Source organism: Melanostigma gelatinosum (assembly GCF_949748355.1).
Source record: "Melanostigma gelatinosum genome assembly, chromosome: 5".
Taxonomy (NCBI): Eukaryota; Metazoa; Chordata; class Actinopteri; order Perciformes; family Zoarcidae; genus Melanostigma; species Melanostigma gelatinosum.
In genome coordinates, this window is record NC_136638.1 from 20,147,977 (window position 1) to 20,168,478 (window position 20,502).

At 42.9% G+C, this 20,502-nt stretch overlaps 1 protein-coding gene across 1 annotated transcript in view; it reads right to left on the bottom strand.

The window, feature by feature from the left end:
• Positions 1 to 224: 224 nt before the first annotated feature.
• drp2 (dystrophin related protein 2) overlaps positions 225 to 20,502 on the bottom strand; it is a 149,460-nt gene continuing 129,182 nt past the window's right edge. Inside the window, exons 14-24 of the mRNA XM_079268873.1 lie at positions 18,316 to 18,473; positions 16,019 to 16,185; positions 14,900 to 15,011; positions 13,986 to 14,122; positions 12,183 to 12,248; positions 7,693 to 7,758; positions 5,549 to 5,695; positions 3,799 to 4,051; positions 1,493 to 1,610; positions 1,281 to 1,367; positions 225 to 897 (exon numbers count right to left, since the gene is read on the bottom strand). Coding sequence (XP_079124999.1) covers positions 878 to 897; positions 1,281 to 1,367; positions 1,493 to 1,610; positions 3,799 to 4,051; positions 5,549 to 5,695; positions 7,693 to 7,758; positions 12,183 to 12,248; positions 13,986 to 14,122; positions 14,900 to 15,011; positions 16,019 to 16,185; positions 18,316 to 18,473 — 1,331 coding nt within the window. The 3' untranslated portion in view covers positions 225 to 877. The remainder of the gene's footprint in view (positions 898 to 1,280; positions 1,368 to 1,492; positions 1,611 to 3,798; positions 4,052 to 5,548; positions 5,696 to 7,692; positions 7,759 to 12,182; positions 12,249 to 13,985; positions 14,123 to 14,899; positions 15,012 to 16,018; positions 16,186 to 18,315; positions 18,474 to 20,502) is intronic.

Sequence of the window (20,502 nt, forward strand, 5' to 3'; positions counted from 1 at the left end):
ATGTAGCAGCATACGTGTGTATGTGTGTGTGTGTGTGTGCATGTACGGTGAGTGCAAGTGGCTCTGTATGAGCGTAATGGGCTCATTTAAGAAAGGGGAGCAATGGGAGCGACAAGCAGTGTGAGAGGATTAGAGGAACACAGTGTGTGCATACAGAGGCGCTGTGCTCGCGGGCACTTTGGCTGTCTTAAATAAATCATGGATTTAACTGATGACGTGTCTTTCTCACAAAGTAAATCAGCTCGTTGTGGGTGCTGTCAACTCCCTGACAATCTGCAACACGCAGCCACATGAATTGCAGTCAGCCCAGCGCTGATCTAGCTTTGACGTGCCACCTCCCTTCAAAAAACAAAGTTAACAACCATGATAACACATTCAAGGAGGAAAAAAAAACCACTGACGATACAGGCATTCTGACAAAACAAGGGGATATTCTTCGTATTCCTTTTTTTCTATTTTTTTAAAGTTCTCCTTAAGAAAGGTCCAATTTGTGCTGTGGAAATATAAAGCTTCACACCTTCTAACAACTACACAGGTACTGGTTAGCACAGTGTCTTGGCTGGGCATGGTCCTTTACTTTAGTCTCTCCCTGACCTGCTGCTGATGTTAGTTGCCTTTGGCTCGTCAGCATGGTGTCAGGCTGCGCCACTGTAGTGATGAAGCGCAGCCTGGCCAAAGCGACATCAGCGTGAGCCTTCAGCACTTTGCATGAAAACGGCTTTTAGTGCAGAGATTCCAGTGGAGGGTTAGCTCTGGGTATCATAGCTGCTGCAGCGGTCACAGGGCCTGCTGTACTGTGGCCTGACCTCAGCCGTATGGAGCTCCTCCCTCTGCCATCAGGCTTCCTTTCAGGCTTTCACTCCAGGCCCACTCGGGGTTAGATATGTGAGGTGGTGCCTGAAATTAGGAAATAGGAGAGAGAGAGAGAGAGAGAGAGAGAGAGAGAGAGAGAGGCTATAATTATGATAATCCCTTTCTTTGTTCAAGCCACAGGCTTTGGACGGTCCAGCAAATTGTGTTTTAAATTTGACGGGACGGTTTGCAAAGTGTGTGACAGTGACGCTCTCTTTCTCTCTCTGTGCTACTGTCTCTCTTTATCTTACTCCTCCTCCCTGCCATTTAATCTCCCCCCCCCCCTCCGACTATCGACCCACAGCAGTACATATTTGCTCTCCTCTCCATCTCTCACTCTCCCGCGGGTGACAGAAGAGCGAAGAGTCCGTCTCTGACGCGTGGGGCGCTCGGCTGCTGCGGGTCCGTGCAGCTGTAGCAGAACTCACCCGGTTCTGAAGGGAAGACGTTTCTTAGCTGCTCGATGACTTCCTGGAGCTGCAGCACCGTATCCTGTTCGTGATCCATATCGTCCCCTGACAGACACAAACACACACAGAAGGTTACACCTCTATGAATGGTTAGGCGGGGGATGGGAGGGGAAGATGCATGGTTTCACATTCAATGTGTCAAGCACACATCTAGCCATGGCCGAGCTGACCTGCTGCTTCAGTGTCAGTGGTCTCTCTGCTGGCCGGCTCCCCGTGATGACCCCCTCCAGAGACAGGAGAAGACAGGGTTGACGGCTCTGATCCGTTGGCTTCCGAGTCATCTTTGGGCTGTTTTTAAAGGAAACACTGATCAACGCTCAATCCAAATGTTTGCTCATATCCATCACGTTTTTAGGCTGCAGACACATATTGCCTTTCACGTAGAAATTAATTTTTGTAGTTTATCGCACTCAGCCCGCAGCTCTCCACTGGCATCCCTGAACAGAATTATAAAAATGACTGACAGCTGCTACACAAAATCACTAGGTTACTGTGATTTGTGCTTTGATAGATTTGAAAAGACAGGGAATTGCACTGCACACATCAGCATTGCAGACAGACGTGGGGGAAAGTCTCAAATCACAATCAAAGATGTACAATGTAACTCAGTTGTATTCCCAAATATCTCATATATGCAACCCAGCATCTTTTGTATTGTTTCAGCGACACTGCGGCAATACTCGGGAGGTGAGTAAGTTCAGTAGTTGCCGTGAAATCGGGGTGTCTGCAGAGATTGGGAGGAATTCATACATAAACTTACACAGACTACAAAGGCTGATTTTATTTTTTGAGGAAACTGTGATATTGTCCTGGGAGAAAAGGAATTGAACGGCATTTCTTTCAGCCAGGAATGTGTACTTCCTCCTCCTCCTCCTCCTCCTTTGCTTTAACCTGAACAAGAAGCATCCTGCACCTCTTGTTTAAGTGCCTTTCTCCTTTGCTTTCTCTTTATTCAGTGACACAATTTACATCTGAACTCCTGCGACTAACAATTTACACTTTCTCATTTTGTGTCAGCTCCCACTCCGCTTTCAATCTCTTTCTCACACCTTTCCTTTAGACTGCAGTAAATCCTTTTCTATTAGGCTCAGACTGTCGAAAGGCCTTTTCTCTTTCTATACTGTACTTTCCGTATTCCCTGCTGGTAGTTCAATCTTGCCAGAGTATATTGCCAAAGTTCGAAATTTACATTCTCAGAGCAGCTGTCATGTTTTTTTTTCACTTCTCTTCTTTTTTATCTCATCCTTTTTTATGCATTGTACTGAATTTAGATGAAGTACTGGATGTACACACTGTGATGCATACACATATAAAAAAAAACATTAAACTTGAGAGCCACAGTTCAGTTAGAAATATAGATGAGACCGTTAACCAGAGCCCCTTAACAGAGCAGATGGACACATTAGTGACTACAGGGATCCAACTCTTGACCTTCCCAGTTAATGAGACAGGGACGTCCACAGCAGAGGAGCCCGGACAGTAAATGCCCAGTCACCTTTAGTTACAGGTCAAAATTGAGTTAGTTACCATCAGTAGAGCCCTAGCAGAGGACCTCAAGCAGGAATCAGGATCAAAGGGAATTAGCAGATCACAGATATGGACAGGAGTGTGCAAGGATCTCAAAGCAGGCAGTAACATCTTAAAATCAAGTGCAGCAAGGATTGGATTGAGAGAGTTGTTCAAAGTGTGGCAGCAGAGTCTTGTATGAATTTGATTCAAACATAATCTACATAGATTGGATTTCAGCCTCTTATTAGATAAGGCTTGCTGGTGCTTGGGAGAGAGAGGGGAGCAAGAGGAGAAGGCATCCAGTTGCTGTAAGCTGCTCAGATAAAGCAGCCACTTATACTACTGTTGGTTCATGGGAAGATGGAATAATACTTATATAATATTACAAGTATTTATAGAGTATAAGTAATAATATAAAATATCCTAGTTGCAGAGGTTAAGCCACTCTTCTCCATCAAAGTGAATGAGCAACGTGCAGGCTTTCTTCTACTGTTACTGTGCTTTTTTTGTGGATTATTCTTAAACCTGTTTTTCTTATTTTACACCCCATGCACAATAAGTAAGAAGTAAAAGTACGTAAGCATTAACGGCAAAATATATATAACTCTTGCACCAACAGCATTGAGGCCCTTTAAAACAGGGCGTCGTCACATCCTGATTTCAACTATATAATTCAGGGTTTATCAATCTACATATGTAATTATTCCCAAATAGTTTCCTATTAAAAACAATTATATCATTTTATACACTTCCATTTACATCCAAATGCTGAGCTAGCATAACCTTGAGACCGCAGGTCAGCTAAATATGAAATTCTTTGTTTACAAACTCAAAAAAAACAAAATAAAAAAATGTATAATTAATAATAGACCTTTGTCTCCATCATGGAATTACACAGTTTCTCCCCGGAAAGTTTCTTCAACTCTCTCCCTGACACCCCACCAGCATGCCTGTCACAGAGGTGTACCTGTAGCAGTAGCTCCCTGAGCCTGCAAAGCTGGGACTCCAGCTGTTTGTTGTGGTCCTCCAGGATCTGCATGCGGGTCTCCAGACGCGACTTGTGTTGTCGGAGGACCCGGGCCTCGGCCAGGAGCTCCTCATCCTGCTGCCCTTCCTCCGTGGGTGAACCTGGTCCACCCTCTCCAGCCTCAGTCAGCATGGGAACCGACGCCGCCTCTTCGTGCTTCCACTTGAGCCTTCTGTACTCGCTCTGCAGCACCCTGAGGACCCACAGTGGAGGACAGATGGAGGGAAAACAGTCAAGGCTGGTGCAGCATACAAAACACATAAACACAACCAAAGGTATTTATCCAGCTTCCACCAAGAGGATAATGTCTTGTTGACAATGTAGCACACGGAGAGCAATCATTTTCAGTTCGTGCATAAGCTGCAATAAATCATGTCTTCTATCTCCTCCATGTGTGATACTAAGCGTCAACTGATTATACACTGCGACTGTGAAGCGTTACTAAAAAGCTGCCCGTATCACAGTGTCATCACGCCCAAATATCCAGTCCAGTGGATCAACCCTTGTATTTTTTTGACAATAGCTTTACTCCCACAGACTCCAATGCTGTATGTGTTATAATAATAATAGCAAATTAAACACATTTCTTTCTCCTTTAAATTGTTTTTCTTTTCTTCTGAACTGGTTAGAACCCAATATGTAGAAAAGCTTTGAGCAAGTAACCCTGAGAAAAAGGCACCAAGCTAATACAACAATGTTAAGTGTGCTGGAGACATGACGTCTCCAGTACACCCCCCCCCCCCCAAACAAAACAGTGTTAAAGGTGTTTGTTTCTCGTATTGATGTATTGTTCAGATATGAGCCACATGAGAGCCACAGCAGCTGTTGTAAACTAGGCTACAGTAGCCACTATAGTCATAAATAGGACAACAGAGCACACTGCAGTGCCATTACTGAGCTGGGTCAAGGTTTCAGGCACCCAAAGGGCACAAGTGCATGTGTGTGCGTAAGCTGGATGTCGCTGTGTGTGTGTGTGGAAAGGTCACAACCGATTTGAAGACGGGAAAATTATTCGTTTGAATCATCAAGTTTGCCTCTGGTGCCCAATTAAATGGATAGTAGAAAGGAATTTTGCATCATTTATGGAAAATGCCTGAGCCTCTTAACAACTAGGACACAATAAATTAAAATTCAAGTATTAACATCTGAATTAATGTGTCGAAGAGCTGCTTTACACTCGTATCACACAAGTCCATCCATAATGGACTCTTCCTGTCTTTTCTGCAGGACACCAACAAACTGTCAAAGTGCGATGTTTCATCGTTATCAACACATTGTTTTACAGAAGGTCTGCATATGGCAGCAGACACGTTGAAAGGAGTGCAATTCCTCAGAGTAAACATAAGCATATTTGTGTTATTGTGCCCCTGGAGCTTTACTGATGAAAATCACTCCCTAAACCAAACTTTTACATCTTTGCTTCATGTCTTTAGACTAGCCTCGGTCTAAATCTCATTCTAATCCACAACCAAATCCAACAGAGTTCTTCATGCTTATTTTTCATGGATGTTTTGAGGTTGGTGTTGATGCGAGTTGATGCGTAATCAAAGCTCAGAAGCATTTATTGTGTGTGAAAACAAAGACGCAGCGATAACCCCACCAGCTGAACAAATGAAGAAAAGAACCCGGCTCTAGACTCAATGCACCGAAGTGTCCTAAGACACGTGTTTGTATTTTCCTGGATACAGACCTGTTCTCATTCTCCAGGCGGGCCAGGGTGCATTGGAGCTGCTCCTTGTCCTGGTGCTCCAGGTGGGCCAACAGCATGTGCTGTCCGCAGGGTGAGTCATGGTCCAGGGCTGGGCTGGAGTGACGCAGGAGGTACTGATCTTCATCCCTGAGTCCCCCACACAGGAGACAGCACACTGAGCCACCAGCAAAAAGCCACCAGCAGCACAAAGCAGAGCCAAGGACGGCATGTGAGAGCACACGGGCCAAAGCAAGGCAAGGCGTGCAGGACGAGGAAAGGTATTGCAATCAAACAGGTCTGGACGGAATGGGATGGGACACTATGACAAAGGCATTGATCCAGGTTCACAGTCTAATAATTAAATGTCCTGTCATAAACTTGGCTCACCACAACATTGCAAATTCACTCACATTTATTAAACATTTAAGGTGGCTCTTAAGTTACATCAACAATATATTGCCCGAAACAATAAACTTTGTTTCATGATGGAACGAAAAACGTAATGCGCAGACTTATGATTGCAGACCTACGGCTGTAAAACAATAGATGCATTTCAGAAGGTTTGGCAATTATTTTAATGGAAAGACTGTTTATTACTATTTTATTGAGCCAAATTATACATCACAGAGGTATTAATAGGCCGACTTCAAGCAGACCGCGTATGTCTAGAGATGGCGAGATCCACCTTAGTTGCAGATGTGTTACTTAGGGAGTCCTACTTTGACACATGTGTGGGTTAACGATGATCCAGCTGGTCTGTGAACATATCTCAGCAAAAACAACACATTGATTCTGATATGGATTATTTTGGACCCACTTATGAATGACTGAAGGCTCCATTGTTTTATGCATCTAACGCTTATTCTCATGTCCGTTACCTGGAAATAAGCAAAAAGTGAACTGGGAACAATGCACACAGGTGGAGGGTGAAGGCTACACACACGGGCAGCGTGACTCAGGACAGGAAACAGTATGGTGCCTGCCAAACACCAGCTGGAGGCACAGATAGCACAGCAGCATGTTCAGAGCCGTGCAGCAGGAAAAACAGAGAGGCACTGACAGACAGAAGGACGGATTGGCAGATTAAGAACAACAAGATCCAATGGCACAAGAGCGGAAAACAGCACGGCTACACATGAAAGAGGTAGAAGTGAAGTGTCATGCATACAAACACACTCTCAGGCATCGATTTATAGACAGACATGCAAACATTATGTACATGCACTGATATGCAGGCATTTTTGTGACAAAGCTCCATCCAAGCGACACTCAAAACATGCACATGGCAACAAAGACATTGGGAGCAGGCTTCAGCGGCACTTATTCCAGAAGTGAAAAGCACTGCTTAAAAAAGTGTTGCACTGCGTAAAAGTGGTGCAGTTTTATCTAAGCCTCAAACTAACTTTTACTGTGGTGTCAATTACAGCATTCTCTCAGAGCACACACACATAAGTCACATCTAAAAAAGAAATAATGAGCACACTTCACAATACACACACACACACACATACACACCTAAAAGACCTGATAACACTTTGAACAGAGCTGCTGGGCAAGAAACCTTTCATTTAAAGTGCAATGAAAAAGAAAAACTATACAGAGAAGGAGGAAATGGTTGGTAGCACACACAGATGTCAACAAAATAAGACACAGACACACACAAATACTACCATTACCACTCTGTCCACCCGACACTTTCCACAATGAGGACTCACCTTGTTGGCCACCTCATTCACATCAAACATCCCCATTCCTCTCACTGCTGTTACCTTGCCACCACCCCGCTCCTCAGCCTGCTTTACACACACACACACACACACATACACACACACACACACACCTCTCTCTCCTCAGCAGGGTTTGTGTATCTACCCACAGCCACGTACTTTAATCACAGCAGGCATGTGCGTGATGAAGGGGGACTGTGTGCACGCTGCTCGCTGTGGGTCATTTTCATTATGTGCCTGATTATTTATGTCATGTTCCCCAATCTTTCCCTAGCCATCACACGCACAAGCCAGAGCACACACAGAAACAATCAATGTATCAGGAGGAAAGACTTTGCACACAAAACACACACACATAATCCCGATGAAAGGCTCTGGTTGTAATGAGGGGGGAGGTAGAGTGGGCAGCATACTCACAGACTTTCATCAGGAGACAGGCTATCCGTGAAGAACGAACAATTCTGGCTCTCCATTTCAGCCAATCTAAAACACAAAGATGAATATATACACACACACACACACACAAAAGAGACAAAAAGAGAAATACAAGAGAGTGGATGAGTCAGAGCAAATGCAGAAAAAATCAAAAGCAACAGATTGATATTATCAACCACTGGGGAGTGAAGATAAAAGAAAGAATCAGTACAGTTTAGCTTTTAGATCGTGCGAATAAGACCATGGGCTTTTAAAAATATGGACTGCAACTGTACACAAACATCTGACTGCCACGAATGCAGAGAGGTAGAAATTGTACTCGCCATAAAGTTCGAGCTATACAAGTGTGCACAAGGAGGGGAGGATGAAATTCTGATGAAATGCTGTGCACTGTCTATCAGCAATAAAAAGGTCAAAATATGCTTCTATCCAGCGCCACGGACAGCAGCTGTTGGTGTGTGTGAGGAAGCAGCGAGTCGCTGTGTGGCTTTTCAGGACCAAGGACAGAGCCTCTAGTTCTGCATTATGTCCTGCTGACTGCCAGTGGACAGCTGCACTGTGCATGCTGCTCTGTAAGCTGTTCCACTACTATAACCCCCCAAAAAATGCTGCAGTAGAGGGAAAAAAGTGTAAAAATACATGGCGCTTTTATTGTTTTAGGTTTGATGGCATAAATAAAGAAAAACACCATGAGACACTGAACTGCTCCCAATGGTTAGGCCAGTGCCTTACATGATAGCTTGCTGCTATCAGTGTACGAGTGTGTGTGAATAAGAGGAACATTTTAAAGCACTTTACATAAATTAAGTCAATTTACTAAATAAAAAGAGAGATAAATTGGATAAACACAAACACAACATTCAGACTATGGCGAGAGTTTAGCATATGTACTGTATATATTGGCTTCTTCATATTAAAAATAATGTGAAGTAAACAAAAGCAGTCACGCACTTAAACTACTCCCACAATATTATTATGTTGTCTTACACTGACTTAAAGTGTGAAGCTACTTTTCTATACGACAGTTGAAATCTTAGTTGTTTGGCCGTTGCTTGGCTGCCCACATATATACATGCGTACATACACACACACACACACACATGTGCTCCATGAAAGCATCAGTCTTAAATCTTCACTGCAGCATACTCAGTACACATATGCACACAACACGCTCCATGCTGCATCATCTTTCGCAGAGTGTCGTCAGCTGAAGGGCGGAAGAAGGAGGGGTGAGTGATGTAGAGGCTGTCAGGGACATCCGCATCACATCCTATCTCTCTCCAGAGTTTGATGACGCCATAAAATTGAGAATTTTAGGATTTATCCATGTCCTGTTTCAGGGGGTCCAGCCTGTGAACCTGACCGCTCGTAATTCAACCTAAAACACTGTCCATCAGAAAGCCTTCACAAACCTGGAGCCGCAGTCAGCGACAACAGCAAATGAGAAATGAAAGGGTAGAAAGTAATAGGAAATAGTTGCATGGGTATGTGGGTGTGGGTGTCTTGTGCACACATTTGTGTTTAGCATCCTACATGAATGTAAATGGATGTGAGAGGAAATGAGAAATGGGAGAGAGAGAGAGAGAGAGAGAGAGAGAGAGAGAGGAGAAATCCTCTCTCAGAGTTCTAAGAGGTTTTTCAGTATCTTCCTCCCATCTATGCTCTATAAGATATCGAAGCAGCGCTGATCAAAGGAATGAACTCTACTCCTGCATCAATACGGGGGGGGGGCATACAAAGAGAGAGATGATTAGGAGACGGAGGCAGTCTCAGTGTTTGACATGTCTGCAAATCTGGCTTTTCTAACCCCAAACATCAAATAGTTATCTCCCTTGAGATGACTGGAGACTGCATTATTGGCATGGATTAACACGTCCTTTTTTGGATGAAGGGCACTTTAACACACACGCCCGCACTCACACACACACACACTCACTCACACACACACTCACACACACACACACACACACACACACACACACGCACACACACACACACACAGAGAGAAACACACACACACCTGTTTTATATGCCATCAGAAGGTGGAAGAATTTCCGACACCGACCTGCCAGTGATGGCACCCAGTATTTTGACATTGCCTTGACTTTCCATTAGGGTTCAAAGTGAGCGGAGACTTACGAATAATACGGGGAATGAATTCAAATAAGGAATAAGAGACAGACAGACTACTCTGTCTCCCCGTATTTTATGATAGTGCTCAGATCATGATGGAATAAGCAGAGCAAACTCACTCAATACATTTTGAGCCAGTATAATGTCTCTTTGGCACGCAGGATCAAAGTAGTACTGGTCAATGAACTAAACATGGAAAGGGGTCAAGATAACAACTAGAATTGCTGCCTAGTGGTTGTATGCCTCCGTCATGTTGCAGTTTACATTCATGGCTGAGCAAAATGTCATCACTTCATCATTTTATTCTGTCGAATGCCTCTCGTTCACCCCTTCACTCAGGTAGTTTGCACCAATGGCAGCAAACTACCGAGCCAGGCGCTGGCCTAACTATCTGGAGCAGTATTGACATGTTGTCATGCGGAACCAGGGACCGAACCGCTGACCCTGTGGTTAGCGGCTGCCCCCAATATCATGCTTTCCAATTCAAGACATGAACTAAGGCCGAACAAAAACGACCACCGAATTGGATCAAACTGCCTTATGTCTCAGTAAAAGCTTCACAGGAAAGCCATTTACGGTAATAAAGTAACATACATACTATTAAATATACATACATTTCATGAATTCAATGAATGCTTCATTACACAGTTACAATATTCACTCATTAACAAGTACGTTTAAAGGATAAGTCTGGTGATTGTGTATTATTCTCACAAATGATACTTCTGTGCCATTGTTGTCCAAAATTATTAAAAACACATCAATGAGCCTGACATGTTTCTTCATAATTTACAGTTACTCCAACTGCCAAAAATACTCGCTGGAACACCAGATCTGTTGCAGAAAACATTTGCTAAAGCGACAGCTGTTGTGCCCAGGAAATATTGAAAGCATGTATTCACAACCCGTTTTTAAAGATTTGGTAGTAAAGAATGGGCTTGAGGCTGTGAGACAGACAGGCTGGATACGTCACACAGCATTGGTCTCTCACAGACAAAATATAACAAAAATATAGAATGTCGCCAGCATTTATCTTCCAAAGTGTTTATAAATGTGCTCAGAAGACATATTAATATAAGAACACAACAACGTTACATTAGAAAACATGCATCATCTGTTTCTACACCAGTAACAGATGATTCACATGAGCAGTAAGTTATTAAAAAATGAATACATTTCAACTCTCCTTATATCTGCTTACAACTATAGTGGGTTATACATAATTTATAATTATAGCGCTTAGAAAAATATGTTTTAGGACACTATCTGAAAGCACCGCTCTGTGATCATAGATTATTGTCTCAAATAGAAACCCTCACTGATTCATTCTGATACAGAAAAAACAGATTTATGTGACCAACATGACTCAACAATAGATGTTTTTAAGCAAATTGTTCAGTTATTCACAACACATGAGTAAATGTAAAAGGATAACAGAAAACATGTTAAAGAATGGAGAAGAAGAAAGCATTAGAGAAGCAAGAGCATGAGATGGAAAAAGAGGGAGAAATGAATGTGTGGCTGGCAGACAATAGAAGAGGGGGATCAAAGATAAAAAAGCAAAAACAGGCAAACAGAGAACAGGATGAAGGGGAAAAAGGGAGAGATAAGAGGGGTAAAGAGGACAATTTGCTCATGCTCTCTTGTTGGTGTCTGTTCCCTCTGTTTTGTGTCTAAAGCAGTTGTGTGGAAGAGCCTCAGGGAAGTAAGACACAATGGCACACACACACACACACACACACACACACACACACACACACACACACACACACACACACACACACACACACACACACTGCAGGCTCAGTGGAAATGTGTGTGTGTCCAGCTCTGCAGCACTGTGGGGGAGTCCAGTGCTGTGCCCCTGTTCATAACCTGTCAGACAGACACTAATCCACACCAACAGCTCCCAGGTGACCAATGGGCTCACTGCCCTAGCAAGTGACAAGCCGCTAGGCACACTGAACCCCGCTGACCTCCACACACACACACACACACACACACACACACAGACACAACCACCAACTGCTCTGCTGATGTGCGGCAGCCAGCGTGTGTTCATGTGGAGTGTAAGAGGGAGGGAAACTGCTGGGCAGTAGGCTTCAGTCTCTACCGTGGCTGGAGTACAGAGCACAATGTAGCTAAATCAATACTTCAATCAGTGTGTTGGGTGAAGACTGAAGGGTGAGGAGCGGGAGCAGAGAAGACGGGGGAGGAGAAGAAGGTGGAAGCAAGGCTGGAGTGGATATAAAGAAGAGGAAAAGTTGATTTGGAGAGAGCAAAGTGAGACGCTTTGGTGGTGTGATTTGATGTACAGCACAGCACAGTGGGCCACGTACCTGCTGGCATAATGTTCAATCCTGCTGTGTGTGTCTGCATGGGGCAGCTTGGGTGAGGAGCATGGCCTGGGAACAACAGAAGCCAAACGTTACTATATCACCAAGGCATTTTTAACACACTCCAAGTATGGATGATGTGGTTGCATTCAAAAAACACTTAATTTACACAGTTTTACCTGTGAACACAGTTCGGATGCAAGCAAGAGATGTATGACTTGTTTCAGAATGTTATAGTTAAGTACAACTTTGGGGTGCTTCCCTCACATTTATTTATCTGGAGCTTTCAGTTACAGTAAGAACGTTTCAATAAGGAAGAACACAGGACGGCTATTCACACAAAGAGTCTTGACTGTGTAGAAACAACTACTGCATTTATACATTAAATACAACTGAGCAATGGACTAATTCAAGAAAGGATGTTTGTTTTGATGGTTGTCTATGATGTATATTTATATATGCTGTGGAAATATGTCTTTGGCAAGACATAAGCAATGACCAAACCTTGTCTATCAAATGAGAGACAGCTGTTGGCTGGGCGCAGGCAATTTAAACATCAACACTGCCACTATGTCTTCCTACCCTGATGAAGACATGCTTCATGTTGCAACGTTAGCTGCTGCACCTTGTTGCTATAAACGCGTGCAACAGATTTCCCCACTCCAGACCCAGCCTCTGTCGAGGCATTGGCTTATAGAGCATCCTTATTCTAGAAACTGATTCTGCATTCATATGCAATCTGTCGGCAACGGGACCAGATTTTGGCATCAGAAGTGTTCTGGTTCCCGTTTGCAGTCCGAGTAGTGTTGACCAATCACGTTCAAGCAAGCTTATGCTGAATGCAGGTAAACAGTCCACGTGGAGTGTTGAAATGCAAACTTGGAAGCCAAAGATTTAGATCTTTGTTGGTTTAAAATGATCTTGTAAACTGGGATATATCTTTTTTTGCTTATCCGTCGTCAGAGCGATAGCCGATGCGTTCAGAGATTGCATTCATTCGAATGATAAGTGTCATTCAAACAAAGAGTTATGTTCTCTTCTTAGGTTGTTTCAATTAAAGAGTTTTCAGTCATGTGGGGGTAAAACGAAGAAGAGAGCAAAGATTTGACAAACATTTTGCGTTGCAGAAATGTTGTTTCTTCTTCCCTATCTTGTTAATAACGTGGCAGACTTTCAGCTCTATCTTAAAACTCCCTTGACGGGTCCCCAGGCTAGAAACCAGCGTAGTAAACTACCATACGAGGTGTACAAAAAAGTTGAAATCAGCAACATTTCAACCAGCTGTAACATTAAAATGCTGCTTATACATTGAAGCATCAGAAATAATTATACAATAATATACAATAGGCATTATAAAATATAATAATGTTTACTTGGCTTCAACCACTGGATTCATCTAATAATTTTATGGAGGTTAGAAAGGGTGACCTTACTGTGACACAGTCGGCCAAAACATGGCCCGATAATCATGCTAAATCTCCCTGGGTACTGCTGTAGCCCTCAGCTATGCTTCCTGATGATCTCATGGATTTTAGTCTCATCGCTCTTGTTTTGCCCTTTGGGTGAGACTCGCTCCTGTGAACAGAGTATCTGAGCCAGACTGAGATCACAGGAATAAATAACATTATGTGAATTATGAACACAGAGCCATCCTTTTAACCCATCTCAGCAAGAAAGAATGCCCACAAATTGTCAGAACATGAGAATTAGCCAACGACAGCAGGAGTTTGAATGGGTGAACGTGACAGATGACAGAACAGCAGAGCGATGTCTGCGTTTGTGTGAGTGTTCATGTGTGGGACTCACGTCTCCGAGCTCTCGGCTTCCAGCACAGATTGCACTGGCAGGTAACCTCTCTGCGGGTGCTTCGTGAAGTACTGCTTTGACCTGAACTTATTCTTCAGAGTCTTGGCAAAGTCCCTCATCTTCTCTCCCGAGGTCGTCTGTAGTTGTGATTTAGGAGGGGAGGGGTTGCGGAGGGAGGAGGCGTGAGAGGTAGCGTTGGTGGAAAGGTTGGAGATCAATTACACCGCTTACGATTTCTTCAATATGTTGCTTTCTCCAAAATGACCTCATCTGAAATGTGTCCACTCTGTCTCAGCACTGTTTTTTTCTCATTTTGACTTCAGGTGACTAACTCATTCCTCTATCTGCTTTCTCATTTAGGCTGTTACTGCTCTCTCTGCTTCCCTTTCTCTCTCTGGCTCTCTTGTTTACTGCTCTCTATCTATATCACAGTAGAAATCTATGTGTGCCTGCGTGCCTCAGCGTTGTGAAAAACTCCAGCTAGCTAATGTAAAATATTATCCAATAAAATAAAAAATCATTGTACGGATGGCTTTTTGCCACATATTACAGCTCAGAATTGATTTGAGATTAAATCTGGCACGATCTCAGGCCACTCTAGCACTCCAGTTACACCTGCTCCTTTGGAATTAACTCGACTCCGGAGAGTGTGTGTGCCATCGCTTAAGATATAGCACTTTATGTGTGCACTATGGGAGCCAAAAAGGATGTTACTGTTGAGTGGCAGTCAATCTCTGCATACTATGGATCTGGATGAGGCAGTGCAAGCATACATAACAGTGTATACACATGGAGATCTTACAGTGGAGACGGGGCTAATCTAGGTCTGGCAGCAGGAATCAGGAGACAGTCGTGTTATTTGTCCCTGGAGCCTTGGATTTGTATTCCGTTAAAGCACTCGATGTTTGTCTTACTGGTGTGTAGTACTCCATGATGGGGTAGTGCAGCTTCTTTCCCTTGGTAGTGCGGCCGGTTAGAAAACACGTCTGGCAGATGTCCACATTGAACTGCTTCAAACTGCGATACCTGTCAAGATCAATATAACGGAGAGGCTGAACTGATGCAAGAGAATAAGGCATTGTGTGTGTGTGTGTGTGTGTGTGTGTGTGTGTGTGTGTGTGTGTGTGTGTGTGTGTGTGTGTGTGTGTGTGTGTGTGTGTGTGTGTGTGTGTGTGTGTGTGTGTGAAGAATACAAGGGCTGGGCATGTCTGTGTGTTGAATTTAAATGCTTTTTACACACATCCTTCTGCTGCAGACAGGTACAGTATGTGCTCCATTACAGCAACCTAAGTCAGTGACTGTATCTCAAGTAATAATAATGCATTGGGATTAGTTTCAGCTATGTTCTTTCTGATCTATGTGTAAATGACTGATAAAGGAAGGTGAACAACAACATTTGAATACAATATCCACATACAGTCGAGAAATTATTTTCTGTGGCAAATATTATGGAAATGAAGAACATTGCAGAACAACAGGAAAAGCATCTGCAGACGCCAATCTGTGCAATAAAGACCTTCAATCATGATGCTTGAAGCCTGCTTTAATAAATTAATATTGTTGCACAGATTGGAGTGTGCAGCTGCTCCTATTATTCATTGTATTACATTGTATTTTAGTTCCAGCATCTGTAACAAGCTTTTATCTAGTCAGCAGCGATTCTTATATATAATGAAAACCCCAGCTGCCACTATAAATAATGTATTTCTTTGCTTCTACTTTTGACTGTCAAAATGTCCCCACCTATTTGTATTAATCCAAATTATTAACAAGTTAGTGTTACAATGCTAACTATAAGACTTTTTATTGGATTTATATTACACGCAATGACTAAAATACCCAGTTCTTTTGCCGTGTAATGCTATTAAACTTGCAGGAAGTTAAAGTTGAATTTACACACCCTCATTATGACAATAACTGCACAATAGTATTCTACCTAACGTGTTTTTGGGTTGTGTATGTGTATTTGTTCCTCATTCATATCCTCTGTTCTGTGCAATAGCCCACTGTGATCACTGATACGTTATGCCTACCTGAAGCCCTTGATGGGACACTGTTTGCAGACGTAGCATTTGGCCTGGTGCTTGGTTGACTCTGCAGCAGCCACACGGTGGAGGACAGGCAGCCAAACCATCGACTGGGGCTCCAGGCTCATCCACTCCAGGAAGTGAGAAACCTCAATGGCAGGTTTCCCTGGGGCCTGGAAAAGGAAGGGGGAGGGAGGAGACTGTAAACAATCCAAATATAGACCAACAGCAGGGCAGGTACACAAAGTAATGAGAGGGGAAGCTGTGCTTCCTTTCCAAAGGTGGTCCAGCACTGAGCGACAGGAAATCAAAGACAACACAAAAGGAGGAAAGAGAGGGTGAGTGAAGATGTACAACACTTTGGGATAAATTTAGCTTTTATGCAACTTCAACAATTATGAAACAATAACATACGCATCTGTGTGTATACTATATGTGTGTTTGTATGTCTGCATGCAGTCCGTCTCTCCTGCAGACACCTCGTTGAGAATTCCAGAAAGTGGGATAAAAAAGGAAGTCAACCTAATAAAAGAATGACTCGCCAAGCACTGAAATCCGTGATGTGCTAAATTCTCATTAAGTCTGCATCAGAGATGCATTAAGAGGTTGATTTCCCTGGGGCTTCCTCCACTGCTCATGCAGAGCAGCATAATAAATGTGTGTGTGTGCGCACTGATCACACAGACTGTGAGGTGTACAGAGGTATAGAGTCTCCCGGGTATGAAGGAGCTCCTCTCTGGTAGTAAAGTAGCCAGCTCCATGTGGGAGGTCAAATAGCAGCTGCTAGTATCCCAAACACCTGGAACTAGCACTGACTATGCTGAGCACGCCACCGCATCTCTAAGCAGCTCGCTGAGCAGATGGGATGCTTTAAACATCATGGCAAAAGTAGAGTGATAAACACGCAGTTATCCATCAAAACTCGATGCTTTCGGCCCCATACATCCACTTAACGACACGCATCCCTTCTCATAAAGTATAAAAATATGTATTAAATGTTATTTCTCATGTTGAATCTGACTAAATCCCCCATTCGCATTACATGGATATTTCATCTTCAGCTAAATGCCGTGACATGGAGAAAGAAATTGATTTTAATCAGCTGTAGCTGATACAGCAAGCATGGACCAGAATAAAATGCGTATAATTAGGATCTGCCTAAAATATGGGGGAATTAAAAGGATTGCATTGGCCACCTTTAAAAAAAAAGCTCTCTGAAAAAAAAAGCTGTGGCCTGCTCCTATCAACTCCCTAATTATCTGGTGTCCCCAGTTAAATGTCGAAAGGTAAAGTTCCTGCAACCTGTGCCAAACGTATCTCTTAACGCATTAAGAACAAGCTGAGGAGGGAAGGAGAAATCAATTCATGCTTTGAACATGTCTCCTCATTTGCTGTTGCTCTGCCGGCTACTGAACTCTGTGACCTCACTTTATCATATCAATATTCCAATAGATCCTATTCTATAAGCAACTTTCTCATTTAAACTTCTTGGGTTTCACTTACAGTCCATGTATGGTTGGAAACATCATGCATTATGTACCACTTTATTTCAAGTACATTAAAAGCAATGCAATGCAATATTAATGTGAAGTAACGTTTGCGAGGCAACACTCTGACTGTGTGTAGTGCAGTCGAGGATTCTTTAGGTAAAATAATTATAACTTTCCTCTGGAGGACTCTGCTGATGTCAGTAAAACACAATAGGCTTCGCATATCTGACATCATCATTTTTTCATACATGGCTTTTGATGGAAATCTTCAAAAGGCAAATGTTTGATTTTGCAACTCAGTTTTGAAGTTGCTGCCTTTATTATTCTGCTTCTGTATTTCTAATTTTGTCTTGGCACAGACAAGTTCGCTTCTGATTTTCCAGAGGCCACTCATTATTTTCGTACACGGTAATTAATAGATTAGCGGGTTTGAGATACAGCAGTATACTGTCACAGCATGGCAATGTGGGATTTGAAGGTCGACTTTCAAACTTGTTGTCGCAGCAATCAAGCCATTGATTCAAGGACTGAAACGAGCATCATCAGTGTTACAACAAAGGCTTGACTAACAGGGCCATTGGGCCAGTAAAATCCATAAGTAGTTGAATCTTGTGACTGAAATAAGACTATATCAACACCAGAAAAGTGTTTATCTGATCGAATGGGGTGAGGTGAACTCACTACATAATCCAGACGGCTGATTTCATCTGCTCTTATTGTCTTTAGTAGGTGTGTGCATGTGCGTAGCAAACACTTCTGCCTGTCTGTGAATGTGTTTAGGTGTGCCGGGCATGGCGGTAACTCTGTCCTCACCACGCGGAAGCAGCTGCGGACGCTGGGCTCCACGTTGCTGCCCCCAAAAGCAGCGACTTCACCCAACTGTCGGGGGATCTGGATGGCTTCATGGAGCAGCAGGCTGAGGTGACGCTGGTCTGTCAAACCTCCAGGACCAGACACCTGACGGAATAAATCTGCAACCACCAGAACATGCAAAAAATACATAAAGTAATGCATCAATTATGCAGACACTAACTTGTGTGTAACATCATTAATTGTGCGCTGCATCTGTATGCGTGAACAATTATTTTTTATTATCATCATATCTGCATACACTTCTCCTACGCATCTACATCTGCTTATTTAGGGAATTGATTGCTCTCAGCTTTTCAAAATATTAGGATTTTAATTACAAAGGCGTGCATTCTCAATTTAAAATATGGGGCAAACATGTGGTCTGCAAAAAGAATGGCATAACTTTCGTATAAAAACAAAAACAACACATCTGCTTTGCATCATTCATTTCTGACAATGAGCCTCCAATCTCGGGCAACTGGTTTACCAAACCTAGTTACATGCAATGAAACTCACTTTTGTGACATATAGACAGAGACAGAATACGTTTTAATGTCCTGGCTGCTGGTTTGCTTGGAGATGAAAGAGCTGCATTCAGTTAAGTCTTGTCAGAAGAGATTCACTGAAGAGATGAATGCTGACAGTCGTGTGAGGCTGCTGCACAATGCCTGTATAAGCAGCATCCCATGTATCCCCCTCTCCGTGTACTAATTCAACCCTACAGGCACAATACTTGGCTTTAACACCTGCATGTTAAACAGCCTCCTATTTATAGTTCTCATAAACAGAGCTGAGGTGTGTTTGACATTTTAAATGTTCACATTGAGCTGTTTGATAGAGATGAGTTTTGGACATGTTTTATGGAGTCATTACCACGATATATAGGCCTATTACATCTGAAACATGCAGCCTGTAGTGTTGCAGAGTCTGCCGTGAGATAACAGTTTATTCCTGGAGTTGGCTGCACAAGAAAGATTATCTGAACATCCATTACTAAGTTTGGTTGTGCGTGTGTGTGTGTGTGTGTGTGTGTGTGTGTGTGTGTTGTGATTAGTGATTAGCCTGGGGTTGCGCACCGATAGTTTTAGGTATAAAGCTTTTAGTAAAGTGAACAGTAGTTCACTTATGTCCGTTATCTTATCTCCTACTGATGATTCACCACCTCTTAGACCAATCAAAACGTCCTGTACAACTATGAAACACATCTATGTTCCCCTGCTCAATATCTTCTTAATATGACACATTTAAGAGACCTTTCAAAAGGTTTTATGTTCTCAGCTGTGATTATTGCCTTGGTCAAATGTTCAATGTATGTTATCTTGGGTCTATATGTTTAAATCACCCACCTACAACTAAATACCTACTGATGTTATACTCCCTATGACCTCAAATTTGCGTGCAAGAGAGTTTTCTTGACTTAAGATATTAACACCTTCGCAACAGCTGAATGGATTTTAAACCATTCCAACTGCATTTCAAATGTCCATCTCCTTAGACAGCCCTTACCGATCTATTATAATGAGGACCCATAGGACCATGGGAACATATGAACGACCCCCTTTGCAACTGTATGGACTCTTTCTTCTCTCAAATATATACGGTAATCAGAAACTTATTTGCTGGATAATTTCATAAACCCTTTCAAATAGCCGCCATGTTTTTCTGATCAGAATATGAGAGGCGGAAGCCAGTGACAGACCAGCAAGTAGTGAATTTGTCAAATGAGGTGTGAAAGCAACACATACTGATGTCTGCGAAATTCTGCCTGTGCGGCGTACGACAAAGTCAATCAAATGTTCCTTTTTGACTCACTGGTGATGATGAAATAAACACCCACCATCTCTCAAAGCGGGTTGATGCAAATGATTCAGATTTATTTGCAAATATTATTCCAGTGACGTCTGGAGTTGGCAAACACAGGATCGTCAGTGAAATGACAAACTGTTAAAAGGCCACCACACGTCTACCCGAACCTAGAAAAAGAGGACTGACTCACGTCAGGGACGATTCAATTGAAGGCAAATCTGTCAGTTCAGGCTTGAATAATCCTTGTCTTTAGTAATACTGGCAATCAGGGTCGTTTGGCAGAGTTGTCTCTGATCTTGTAACAACTAAAAGCTGTTCCAGGTCCAGCTAGCATCAGTTCAA